General features: G+C 44.4%; 1 protein-coding gene across 14 annotated transcripts in view; it reads right to left on the bottom strand.

Annotated features, from left to right (window-relative positions):
• Positions 1–14133, bottom strand: part of NRCAM (neuronal cell adhesion molecule) — a 327854-nt gene that overhangs the window by 54479 nt on the left and 259242 nt on the right. For all 14 annotated transcript variants that reach the window (XM_063927298.1, XM_063927305.1, XM_063927301.1 and 11 more), the window contains 4 exons: positions 12590–12733; positions 12229–12337; positions 2727–2893; positions 2420–2567 (listed from right to left, as the gene is read on the bottom strand). In XM_063927298.1, coding sequence (XP_063783368.1) covers positions 2420–2567; positions 2727–2893; positions 12229–12337; positions 12590–12733 — 568 coding nt within the window. The remainder of the gene's footprint in view (positions 1–2419; positions 2568–2726; positions 2894–12228; positions 12338–12589; positions 12734–14133) is intronic.

Genomic DNA, 14133 nt, shown 5'->3' with positions numbered 1-14133 from the left:
TTCTCACTCTTCCTTTTATATTCCTCAATGTCAGTTAATCCTCTGCCCTTCTATTTATCAACTTCACTTCAGCTCTAACACTCCCTGGGGTCTCTACCTAGCTTAACTTTCAGCACATAGTGAGTTTGTATCAGCACCCCTCTGTGCAGAGACCTGCAGGAATCAGACAGACTTCGGGCTGTTGCATCCCACCAATCAATAGAAAATTGCTCTTTGAAGTCTTGAACGGATGATTTAGATGATTATGGTTGCTGCAACAATAGAGGGCCCTAACAATATTTGGGGTTTGAAAACATTACCTAAAGTAATGTTGGGGTTTTCTGTTTAGCCTGCAAGTTCATCGTGATGGCAAGCTGACACCCCTAGATTCTCCTTTGGACCTTGATTCATTCTTCTCATCTCTAAATATTCAACCTCTGGTGCTTCCAAAATAGACAGATCTTCAGGGGCCAGTCAAAATTTCTTTTCTCTCTACAACTGAGGAATCCTGGTTTCACGTTCAGAGTTCAAAATGGAAGTCAAGTTGTCCGGTCCCAGCTCATTTGATGCTACCTGAACTTTTCTTGAAGATATTTGGTTTTGGTGAGATTGTTCCTCTTTTCTATTTCTAGCCAAAACATTTACTTATTACTGCACTCCATATGTCTGCTTAGGTGTAATTTTTTTTGTTTAGCTTTAGCTTAAGTTGACTACACTTTTACGGGCAGATTTACTAACCTTTTTTTTAAACTAAAATAATGTGAAAAAGGGTGTTATTACTACTGCTCATTGAGAGGAGGAAGTGACTTCTCATGGTAAAAAAAACATGTGACTGCTGTGACAAGGACAGGAAAGATGTGGAACAAAGTAGAATGCACAGAAAGTTATAAGAGGCAATAACAAAAGGTTAGAAATGGGAGGGGAACAGTCTGGAAGAGTGAAAGCAGGAGAGAATAATAGGGAGAGATGGAAGAAGGATGACATTGAGAAATAATAATAAGAAAGAAACTGGGAAACATTTTAGAAAGCATAGGAAAATTAAACAAGAAGGAATTAGTTAAGAAGTGGGAATAGGGGCAGACTCGGATATGTAGGAGAACTGTGAGAAGTCTCTCAGGCTTTCAGTAGTCTAGAAAGTAGCAAACAAAACAGAGAAGACAAGGAAGTAGGACGTAGAAAAATGGGCTAATGGTTGAGATCTGCTGCAGCTGATTTAGAGTGCAGGAAGAAACTACAATAACCAGCAGCCACATTCTAGAATTGTTCGAGTTCATGTATAAGACACAACAAATCAATTTGTACCACTAAAATAACCAATCAACAAAAGTGTCAGCCTTTACAAACACACACAGGTTTTGGCAAGGTAAACATTTATCTTATGTAACCCTAAATAACTGGAGTAAGAGTATAAAACAATTATCTCAGGACACAAAGGACCATTACCTGTAATTCTGCCTATTCCTGAATCAAATGAAAAAGGAAAAGTATAAATCTGGAACTAAAACATGACAGAGGCTCAACTGAACTAAATGTTTCTAAAGATCTAAGAATTTAAAATTACAGAAAATAAGTTTAGAAGAGATGTAAGGTTAATGTATATACAACTGATGGTAAATAATAGTTTATACTAGTAAACAATAGCTTATACTTAGATTCACTATAAACGAACAATAAAGACCATGGGGCTTTGGTGTATAATACACATTTCCATATTGCGGATGTGTATTTACTGTTGCATCTTACACTTGTGACTCTATGCAAGAAATGTAGAATAGCAACTATCTCTACGGCAAATATGAAGAAAGTTAAGTGATTGAGGAAAGTTACAGGTACAAAATGATTAGGCTGATGTTATTTAGCATACTGTACACAGTACATGGGGGGGTCATTCCGAGTTGATCGCTCGCTAGCTACTTTTAGCAGCCATGCAAACGCATTGTCGCGGCCCATGAGGGAGTGTATTTTCGCTTTGCTGTTCGAATGCGTGTGCAGCCGAGCAGGACAAAAAAAGTTTTTTGCAGTTTCTGAGTAGCTCTGGACTTACTAAGCACTTGCGATCACTTCAGTCTTTTTGGTCCTGGAATTGACGTCAGACACCCGCCCTGCAAACATTTGGACACGCCGGCGTTTTTCCAAACACTCCCAGAAAACGGTCAGTTGACACCCACAAACGCCCTCTTCCAGTCAAGCTCCTTGCAATCGGCTGTGCAGATGGATTCCTCGTTAAATCCATTGCCCAGCAACGATTCGCTTTGTACCTGTAAGACGCACCTGCGCATTGCGGTGCATACGCATGCGCAGTAGTAACCAGTTCGCTGCGCTGCGAAAAGCGGCAGCGAGCGATCAACTCAGAATGACCCCCATGGAGTCTAATCACTGTGGCCTGCTGAAAAATATTTAATAAAAGGAAAGTAGCAATACCAGTTAGGTATGCTTGTACCTCTCATCAATGGCAAGGTCACTCTTATCCTTCAGCCATAACACCTCTGGTTCCAGCGTTGGATCATGCCTAACTTTGCATTCAAAGGATGCGCTGCCATGTTTCTGAATAACCTTGTATTCTGGCTGAGAAATAATCATAGTAGGATCTGAAATATTAAACAGACTGTTACTATTGGGTAGTGTACATACAATATCATATTTATATATCTATATCTATATATATATATATATATATATATATATATATTTATTTATTTATCTATCTATATATGTTCTCATTTATTAGTCAAACAATTCATCATTACCTTTGACTTCCAGTTGAACAGTTTTTTCAGCTGTTCCTAATTTATTTCTTGCTATACAGGTATATGGGCCATTGCTGTCTTTTTGTGCAACTGGTACTTCTAACGTCCCATTTTCATGGAAGACGTACCCATTTCCATGCAGAATACTGGTTTGCTTGCCTTTAAACCTGTGCAAGGAAACAAAAGAAAACCCCTGAGAAATAAAGGCTCAGGTTATCTTTCTGGGCACACACTTCTATTTACTCACTATGCACATACACAGATAGGGAATAGGCTCCCTTCCACTCTTATAAACTTCTTCTAACTGTGAAACAACTATCCACCACAGGATGGAAGGGGCAATTCCTACCCACTGCATAGAGCACAGTCCAAGTGTGTAGAGAGAAAAACATACAATAAATAGAGTCTAGATAGTGACTCAATAAACAATATGTACAGTGCATCTGGAAAGTATTCACAGCGCTTCACTTTTTCCACATTTTGTTATGTTACAGCCTTATTCCAAAATGGAATAAATTCATTTTTCCCCTCAAAATTGTACACACAATACCCCATAATGACAACGTGAAAAAATAAGAATTTACTTACCGATAATTCTATTTCTCGGAGTCCGTAGTGGATGCTGGGGTTCCTGAAAGGACCATGGGGAATAGCGGCTCCGCAGGAGACAGGGCACAAAAAAGTAAAGCTTTTACCAGATCAGGTGGTGTGCACTGGCTCCTCCCCCTATGACCCTCCTCCAGACTCCAGTTAGGTACTGTGCCCGGACGAGCGTACACAATAAGGGAGGCAATTTGAATCCCGGGTAAGACTCATACCAGCCACACCAATCACACCGTACAACTTGTGATCTAAACCCAGTTAACAGTATGATAACAGAAAGAGCCTCTTAAAGATGGCTCCTTAACAATATAACCCGAATTTGTTAACAATAACTATGTACAGTATTGCAGATAATCCGCACTTGGGATGGGCGCCCAGCATCCACTACGGACTCCGAGAAATAGAATTATCGGTAAGTAAATTCTTATTTTCTCTATCGTCCTAAGTGGATGCTGGGGTTCCTGAAAGGACCATGGGGATTATACCAAAGCTCCCAAACGGGCGGGAGAGTGCGGATGACTCTGCAGCACCGAATGAGAGAATTCCAAGTCCTCTTTTGCCAGGGTATCAAATTTGTAGAATTTTACAAACGTGTTTTCCCCCGACCACGTAGCTGCTCGGCAGAATTGTAATGCCGAGACCCCTCGGGCAGCCGCCCAAGATGAGCCCACCTTCCTTGTGGAATGGGCCTTAACAGATTTAGGCTGTGGCAGGCCTGCCACAGAATGAGCAAGTTGAATTGTGTTACAAATCCAACGAGCAATCGTCTGCTTAGAAGCAGGGGCACCCAACTTGTTGGGTGCATATAGTATCAACAGCGAGTCAGATTTTCTGACTTCAGCCGTCCTTGAAATGTATATTTTTAAGGCTCTGACAACGTCCAACAACTTGGAGTCCTCCAAGTCGCCAGTGGCCGCAGGCACCACAATAGGTTGCTTCAGGTGAAACGCTGATACCACCTTAGGGAGAAAATGCGGACGAGTCCTCAGTTCTGCCCTATCCGAATGGAAGATTAGATAAGGGCTTTTATAAGATAAAGCCGCCAATTCAGATACTCTCCTGGCGGAAGCCAGGGCCAGTAACATAGTCACTTTCCATGTGAGATATTTAAAATCCACCTTTTTCAATGGTTCAAACCAATGGGATTTGAGGAAATCTAAAACTACATTTAGATCCCACGGTGCCACCGGAGGCACCACAGGAGGCTGTATATGCAGTACTCCTTTAACAAAAGTCTGTACCTCAGGAACTGAGGCCAATTCTTTTTGGAAGAATATTGACAGGGCCGAAATTTGAACCTTAATAGATCTCAATTTGAGACCCATAGACAATCCTGATTGTAGGAAATGTAGGAAACGACCCAGTTGAAATTCCTCCGTCGGAACACTCCGATCCTCGCACCACGCGACATATTTTCGCCAAATGCGGTGATAATGTTTCGCGGTGACTTCCTTCCTTGCCTTAATCAAGGTAGGAATGACTTCTTCTGGAATGCCTTTCCCTTTTAGGATCTGGCGTTCAACCGCCATGCCGTCAAACGCAGCCGCGGTAAGTCTTGAAAGAGACAGGGACCCTGTTGTAGCAGGTCCCTTCTCAGAAGTAGAGGGCACGGGTCGTCCGTGACCAACTCTTGAAGTTCCGGGTACCAAGTCCTTCTTGGCCAATCCGGAGCCACTAGTATTGTTCTTACTCCTCCTCACCGTATAATCTTCAATACCTTTGGTATGAGAGGCAGAGGAGGAAACACATATACTGATTTGTACACCCAAGGTGTTACCAGTGCGTCTACAGCTATTGCCTGTGGATCTCTTGACCTGGCGCAATACTTGTCCAGTTTCTTGTTGAGGCGAGACGCCATCATGTCTACCATTGGTCTTTCCCAACAGTTTATTAGCATGTGGAAGACTTCTGGATGAAGACCCCCCTCTCCCGGGTGAATATCGTGTCTGCTGAGGAAGTCTGCTTCCCAGTTGTCCACGCCCGGGAAGAACACTGCTGACAGTGCTATTACGTGATTCTCCGCCCAGCGAAGAATCTTGGCAGCTTCTGCCATTGCACTCCTGCTTCTTGTGCCGCCCTGTCTGTTTACATGGGCGACCGCCGTGATGTTGTCCGACTGAATCAACACCGGTTTTCCTTGCAGGAGTGGTTCCGCCTGGCTTAGAGCATTTTAGATTGCTCTTAGTACCAGAATGTTTATGTGAAGAGACTTTTCCAGGTTCGTCCATACCCCCTGGAAGTTTCTTCCTTGTGTGACTGCTCCCCAACCTCTCAGGCTGGCGTCCGTGGTCACCAGGATCAAATCCTGTATGCCGAATCTGCGGCCCTCCAATAGATGAGCCTTTTGCAACCACCACAGAAGATATACCCTTGTCCTTGGCGACAGGGTTATTCGCAGGTGCATCTGAGGATGCGACCCTGACCATTTGTCCAACAGATCCCTTTGGAAAATTCTTGCATGGAATCTGCCGAATGGAATTGCTTCGTAAAAAGCCACCATTTTTCCCAGGACTCTTGTGCATTGATGTACAGACACCTTTCCTGGTTTTAGGAGGTTCCTGACAGGTCGGATAACTCCTTGGCTTTTTCCTCGGGAAGAAAAACCTTTTTCTGAACCGTGTCCAGAATCATCCCTAGGAACAGCAGACGTATCGTCGGAAAACAGCTGCGATTCTTGGAATATTTAGAATCCAGTCGTGCCGTCGAAGAACTACTTTAGATAGTGCTCTTCCGACCTCCAACTGTTCTCTGGAACTTGCCCTTTTTAGGTCGTGCAAGTAAGGGATAATTTAGATGCCTTTTTTCTTTGAAGAAACATCTTTTCGGCCATTACCTTGGTAAAAAGGCCCGGGGTGCCGTGGATAATTCAAACGGCATCGTCTGAAACTGATATTGACAGTTCTGTACCACGAACCAGAGGTACCCTTGATGAGAAGGACAAAATTTGGACATGGAGGTAATCCTTGATGTCCAGGGACACCATATAGTCCCCTTTTTTCCGGTTCGCTATCACTGCTCTGAGTGACTTTATCTCGATTTGAACCTTTTATGTAAGTGTTCAAAACATTTTAGATTTAGACTATGTGTCACCAAGCCGTCTGGCTTCAGTACCACAATATAGTGTGGAAAAATAATACCCTTTTCCTTGTCGTAGGAGGGGTACTTTGATTATCACCTGCTGGATATACAGCTTGTGAATTGTTTCCAATGCTGCCTCCCTGTCGGAGGGAGCCGTTGGTAAAGCAGACTTCAGGAACCTGCGAGGAGAAGATGTCTCGACTCTCCAATCTTTACCCCTGGGATAATACTCGTACGATCTAGGGGTCAACTTGCGAGTGATCCCACTGCGCCCTGAGACTCGAGACTACCCCCCCACCTTGAGTCCGCTTGCACGGCCCCAGCGTCATGCTGAGGACTTGGCAGACGCGGTGGAGGGCTTCTTTTCCTGGGAAAGGGCTGCCTGCTGCAGTCTACTTCCCTTACCTCTATGTCTGGGCAGATATGACTGGCCTTTTGCCTGCATGCCCTCATGGGAAAGGAAAGATTGAGGCTGAAAAGACGGTGTCTTTTTTAGCTGAGATGTAACTTGGGGTAAAAAAGGTTGGATTTCCCAGCTGTTGCTGTGGTCCCCAGGTCCGATGGACCGACCCCCAAATAACTCCTTCCCTTTATACAGCAATACTTCCATCTGCCGTATGGGATCTGTATCACCTGACCACTGTCGTGTCCCTGACATCTTCTGGGAGATATGGACAACGCACTTATCTTGATGCCAGAGAGCAAATATCCCTCTGTGCATCTCACATACATATATATAGAATGCATCCTATTAAATGCTCTACATGAATAAAATATTTTCAGTCAGGGAATCCGACCAAGCCAACCCAGCACTGCATCTCCAGGCTGATGGCGATCGCTGGTCGCAGTATAACCACCGTATGTGTGTATATACTTTTTAGGATATTTTTCCAGCTTCCTATCAGCTGGCTCCTTGAGGGCGGCCGTATCTGGAGACGGTAACGCCACTTGATAAGCGTGTGAGCGCCTTATCACCCTAAGGGGTGTTTCCCAACGTACCCTAATTTCTGGCGGGAAAGGGTATAACGCCAATATTTGCTATCGGGGTAACCCTACGCATCATCACACACTTCATTTTATTTTATCTGATTCAGGAAAAACTACAGGTAGTTTTTTCACTCCCACATAATACCCTTTCTTGTGGTACTTGTAGTATCAGAAACACGTAACACCTCCTTCATTGCCCTTAACGTGTGGCCCTAATGAGAAATACGTTTGTTTATTCACCGTCGACACTGTATTCAGTGTCCGTGTCTGTGTCTGTGTCGACCGACTGAGGTAAATGGGCGTTTTTAAAACCCCTGACGGTGTTTCTGAGACGCCTGGACCGGTCCTAATAGATTGTCGGCCGTCTCATGTCGTCAACCGACCTTGCAGCGTGTTGACATTCTCACGTAATTCTCTAAATAAGCCATCCATTCCGGTGTCGACTCCCTAGAGAGTGACATCACCATTACAGGCAATTTCTCCGCCTCCTCACCAACATCGTCCTCATACATGTCGACACACACGTACCGACACACAGCACACACACCGGGAATGCTCTGACAGAGGACAGGACCCACTAGCCCTTTGGGGAGACAGAGGGAGAGTCTGCCAGCACACACCAAAAACGCTATAATTATATAGGGACAACCTTATATAAGTGTTTCTCCCTTATAGCATCTTTTATATATATACAATATCGCCAAAATCAGTGCCCCCCCTCTCTGTTTTAACCCTGTTTCTGTAGTGCAGTGCAGGGGAGAGCCTGGGAGCCTTCTCTCCAGCTTTTCTGTGAGAGAAAATGGCGCTGTGTGCTGAGGAGATAGGCCCCGCCCCTTTTTCGGCGGGCTCGTCTCCCGCTATTTTTGAAGTTAGGCAGGGGTTAAATATCTCCATATAGCCTCTGTGGGCTATATGTGAGGTATTTTTTGCCTCTAATAAGGTTTTTATTTGCCTCTCAGAGCGCCCCCCCCAGCGCTCTGCACCCTCAGTGACTGTTGTGTGAAGTGTGCTGAGAGGAAAATGGCGCACAGCTGCAGTGCTGTGCGCTACCTTTATGAAGACTCAGGAGTCTTCAGCCGCCGATTTTGGACCTCTTCTCTCTTCAGCGTCTGCAAGGGGGCCGGCGGCGCGGCTCCGGTGACCATCCAGGCTGTACCTGTGATCGTCCCTCTGGAGCTAGTGTCCAGTAGCCAAGCAGCAAATCCACTCTGCACGCAGGTGAGTTCACTACTTCTCCCCTAAGTCCCTCGTTGCAGTGATCCTGTTGCCAGCAGGACTCACTGTAAAGTAAAAAACCTAAGCTAAACTTTCTCTAAGCAGCTCTTTAGGAGAGCCACCTAGATTGCACCCTTCTCGTTCGGGCACAAAATCTAACTGGAGTCTGGAGGAGGGTCATAGGGGGAGGAGCCAGTGCACACCACCTGATCTGGTAAAAGCTTTACTTTTTTGTGCCCTGTCTCCTGCGGAGCCGCTATTCCCCATGGTCCTTTCAGGAACCCCAGCATCCACTTAGGACGATAGAGAAAAATGTTTTTGAGCTTTTTGATAATTTATTAAAAATTAAAAACTAAGAAATCACATGTATATAAGTATTCACAGCCTTGGCTCAATACTTTGTTGGTGCACCTTTTGGAGCAATTACAGCCTCATGTATTTTTGTATATGATGCCACAAGCTTGGCACACCTATCTTTGGCCAGTTTCACCCATTCCTCTTTGCAGCACCTCTCAAGATCCATCAGGTTGGATGGGAAGCGTCGGTGCACAGCCATTTTCAAATCTCTCCAGAGATGTTTAATCGGATTCAAGTCTGGGCTCTGGCTGGGCCACTCAAGGACATTCACAGAGTTGTCATGAAGCCACTCCTTTGATATCTTGGCTGTGTGCTTAAGGTCGTTGTCCTGCTGGAAGATGAACCGTCGCCCCAGTCTGAGGTCAAAAGCACTCTGGAGCAGGTTTTCATCCAGGCTGTCTCTGTACATTGCTGCATTCATCTTTCCCTCTATCCTGACTAGTCTCCCAGTTCCTGTATCTGAAAAACATCCCCACAGCATGATGCTGTCGCCACCATGCTTCACTGTAGGGATGGTATTGGCCTGGTGATAAGCGGTGCCTGGTTTCCTCCAAACATGACACATTGCATTCATGCCAAAGAGTTAAATCTTTGTTTCATCAGACCAGAGAATTTTGTTTCTGAGTCCCTCAGGTGCATTTTGACAAACTCCAGGCAGGCTGCCATGAGCTTTTTACTTCTTTCTTGCCACTCTACCATACAGGCCTGATTGGTGGATAGCTGCACAGATGTTTGTACTTCTGGAAGGTTCTCCTCTCTCCACAGAGGACTGCTGTAACTCTGACAGAGTGACTATCGGGTTCTTGGTCACCTCCCTGACTAGGGCCCTTCTCCCCCGATCGATCAGTTTAGACGGCCTGCCAGCTCTAGGAAGAGTCCAGGACTGCTTCCATTTACAGATGATGGAGGCCACTGTGCTCATTGGGACCTTCAAAGCAGCAGATATTTTTCTGTACCCTTCCCCAGATTTGTGCCTCGAGACAATCCTGTCTCGGCGGTCTACAGACAATTCCTTTGACTTCATGCTTGGTTTGTGCTCAGACATGCACTGTCAAGTGTGGGACCTTATATAGACAGGTGTGTGCCTTTCCAAATCATGTCCTATCAACTGAATTTACCAAAGGTGGACTCCAATTAAGCTGTAGGAACATCTCAAGGATGATCAGTGGAAACAGGATGCACCTGACCTCAATTTTGAGCTTCATTGCAAAGGCTGTGAATACTTATGTACATGTAATTTTTATTTTTTTATTTTTAATAAACTCGCAAAAACCACAAAAAAACTTTTGTCATGTTGTCATTATGAGGTACTGTGTGTAGAATTTTTAGGGAAAAATTTAAATTATTCCATTTTGGAATAAGGCTGCAACATAACAAAATGTGGAAAAAATGAAGGGCTGTGAATACTTTCTGGATGCACTGTAGGTGGTATCTAGTCATGGAATCAATGCAATGCTGCCATTCGATACGGTATAGTCGACTGTAAACACAGTACAACTCACCAAAGTGTAAATATTCAGCTGCTTTTAATATATCTCCAGTACTAAACATAAATATTAATGAGCATATAAAGATTTATATTAGTGAATAAAAATGTGAGAGCATAGAACAGAATTCGATTAGTCATGAGGAACATGTGTGCAGGTTCACATATAAAGAGTTAAAAAATATATACACACATATATATGTGTGTCGGCCTCTTGACTGCAGCCTGTGCAGACCAGTGTGTGGTAGGTGGGCATCATGATGGAAAGCCAGAGAGCCGCTAGTGTAAGGTGCCAGTAACTGTTAAGGAAAAGTATCTTTAGGGAGATGTCTCCAAGAGTAGGAATAGGCAGGCTCCTGGACCCTTAGGGTGCAGCATCACTATATCCAAAATCAGTGAGGAGAGATAGGAATCAAATCTGCCTCACTGCGCTTTCACTGGATATACCAGCTTCATCAGAGGCAAGTGTATGCACCTCAAGATTCTGTGTTCCCATTCCTCCAACCAGCACCTACTCAGTGACCAGATACCTTGCTATGTTGTAAATTGACCTCAGTGTTACCAGTTTCTCATTTAGAATTAAAATCTCGGCTTCTAGGTGTGCAACTTATTCTCATCTTTCACAGCAGTATTTGTCCTGGAACAGTTCTGTCAGATGTGCATAGACATCACAAAATGTATAATGGTCTACCAATCACGGAACCTTGCTTTCCTATTACTTGTGTTCAGCGAGATCTTTGCAGTACACTATGGGGGTCATTCTGAGTTGATCGTAGCTGGGCTAAATTTAGCACAACTACGATCAGGAACACAGACATGCGGGGGGACGTCCAGCACAGGGCTAGCCCGCCCCGCATGTCAGTCCCAGCCCCATCGCTGAAGTACAAAAGCATCGCACCGCGGCGATGCTTTTGTACTTCAGGAGTAGCTCCCGGCCAGTGCAGCTTTTGCACACTAGCCGGGAGCTCCTCGTCACTGCCCGGCTCGCAGCGACTGCGTGTGATGTCATGCAGCCACTGTGGCCCAACCCCCCGCACGATCCGGTCACACCTGCGTTGGCTGGACCGTGCCCACAAAACAGCGACCAAACGCCGCCACGCCGCCCCCCTCCCACCTCTGCCTGTCAATCAGGCAGAGGCGATCGCTAGGCAACGACAGCCGTTGACTGTCAGCCATGCACCGCCGCTGCGCAGTTCTGACCTGAACGCTGTGCTGCGAAGAACTGCAGCGAACGTTCAGGTCAGAATGACCCCCTATGTACTTCTCAGAACAAATGTACTTTTAATACAGTTGCAAGGAAAATTAAAACCATTGCACAGCTCAGAAACCTGGCTTGGTTTTGTACTTAAGATGTAACCTAAGGCTATGTAGACAATATATTGTGTTTAGAGACGAACAATGATATTTTGGCACGACCAATTGTGTGTACTCATCTTTCAAAGACCTCCAGTACAGATAAATCGCCAAACTCTGCGGCAGATGTAACAAATCAGAAAGATATGTCGCTTGTAATGTGTATGGATGATCTGACAGTGTGTACAGAGACATGATTAGTAGCTTACAAACCTCAAAATAGACATATTATTCAGATAGGAAAGATGATTGTTTAGTGTGTATGTACAATATCATGTGTTCTCAATCATTAGGAAAATAGTCAGGTTGGTTGTTACAGCATTCAAGTGTGTATCCAACATTAGTTAGAAGCCAGGTACACAGGAATGCCATATCCTTTTCAAATAAACAAATCATGCTTCGAAAGAAATCTACTGGTCTTACCATTCTATATTAGGAACAGGTGATCCAAAAAATGGGCAGTCTAACAAAGCAGCCCTATTAGCAATTACTTGATAAACCTTTTGTGATGATAGAATCCGTGGCTTTTCCGCTGAAAGGTAAACACAAAATGCTGAAGACTGTGAGCAGTAAGGGGAATAAATGCATAAGAGCATACATTACACATGATATATGCATATCACATATGGTATGTTATGTTTGTTTGTTTGTTTTTAAGTTAGACACAAAAACAATTAAAAACCTTTGTGCCCTGCTTTAAAATTCTTACATCTAGCATTAAATGTTGTTCATTCATTGTTGTTAGTTAATGGAATTGGCAAGAAGGATAAATGTAGGAACTTACCTAGTACATTCACAAATGCATTTGCCAACTTGTAGCCATATATATTAGAGGTGTTGCACTGGAAGACTGCGCTGGCTCGTTCCTGCACCTTGGTAAATATAACTGTATCACCAACTACCCTCCTACTAGGATCATTGGGAGCCACTGCAAACACAACAGACAACTTCATTCAGTTAAAAAAAACAAAAAAAACACATTCTTTTATTTCTTGTTTTCAAATACAGAATATGCAGATGTGCCTTCATTTAATATGTACAGAATTATTTTGTTTCAATGCAGTTTGCAGCATATAGCTGATAAATATTCCAGGAATGACAATGCAATGTCATAAAAAAAAAAAAATAAGAATTTACTTACCGATAATTCTATTTCTCATAGTCCGTAGTGGATGCTGGGGACTCCGAAAGGACCATGGGGAATAGCGGCTCCGCAGGAGACTGGGCACAAAAGTAAAAGCTTTAGGACTACCTGGTGTGCACTGGCTCCTCCCCCTATGACCCTCCTCCAAGCCTCAGTTAGGATACTGTGCCCGGACGAGCGTACACAATAAGGAAGGATTTTGAATCCCGGGTAAGACTCATACCAGCCACACCAATCACACCGTACAACTTGTGATCTGAACCCAGTTAACAGCATGATAACAGAGGAGCCTCTGAAAAGATGGCTCACAACAATAATAACCCGATTTTTGTAACAATAATTATGTACAAGTATTGCAGACAATCCGCACTTGGGATGGGCGCCCAGCATCCACTACGGACTATGAGAAATAGAATTATCGGTAAGTAAATTCTTATTTTCTCTAACGTCCTAGTGGATGCTGGGGACTCCGAAAGGACCATGGGGATTATACCAAAGCTCCCAGTACGGGCGGGAGAGTGCGGATGACTCTGCAGCACCGAATGAGAGAACTCCAGGTCCTCCTCAGCCAGGGTATCAAATTTGTAGAATTTAGCAAACGTGTTTGCCCCTGACCAAGTAGCTGCTCGGCAAAGTTGTAAAGCCGAGACCCCTCGGGCAGCCGCCCAAGATGAGCCCACTTTCCTTGTGGAATGGGCTTTTACAGATTTTGGCTGTGGCAGGCCTGCCACAGAATGTGCAAGCTGAATTGTACTACAAATCCAACGAGCAATAGTCTGCTTAGAAGCAGGAGCACCCAGCTTGTTGGGTGCATACAGGATAAACAGCGAGTCAGATTTTCTGACTCCAGCCGTCCTGGAAACATATATTTTCAGGGCCCTGACTACGTCCAGTAACTTGGAATCCTCCAAGTCCCTAGTAGCCGCAGGCACCACAATAGGCTGGTTTAAGTGAAATGCTGAAACCACCTTAGGGAGAAATTGAGGACAAGTCCTCAATTCTGCCCTGTCCGTATGAAAAATTAGGTAAGGGCTTTTATAGGATAAAGCCGCCAATTCTGAAACACGCCTGGCTGAAGCCAGGGCTAACAGCATTACCACTTTCCATGTGAGATATTTTAAGTCCACAGTGGTGAGTGGTTCAAACCAATGTGATTTTAGGAACCCCAAAACTACATTGAGATC

Source organism: Pseudophryne corroboree, chromosome 6, assembly GCF_028390025.1.
Source record: "Pseudophryne corroboree isolate aPseCor3 chromosome 6, aPseCor3.hap2, whole genome shotgun sequence".
Lineage (NCBI taxonomy): Eukaryota > Metazoa > Chordata > Amphibia > Anura > Myobatrachidae > Pseudophryne > Pseudophryne corroboree.
Note: the sequence above shows the minus strand (reverse complement) of the source record. Positions and strands in the feature narration are given on the sequence as shown.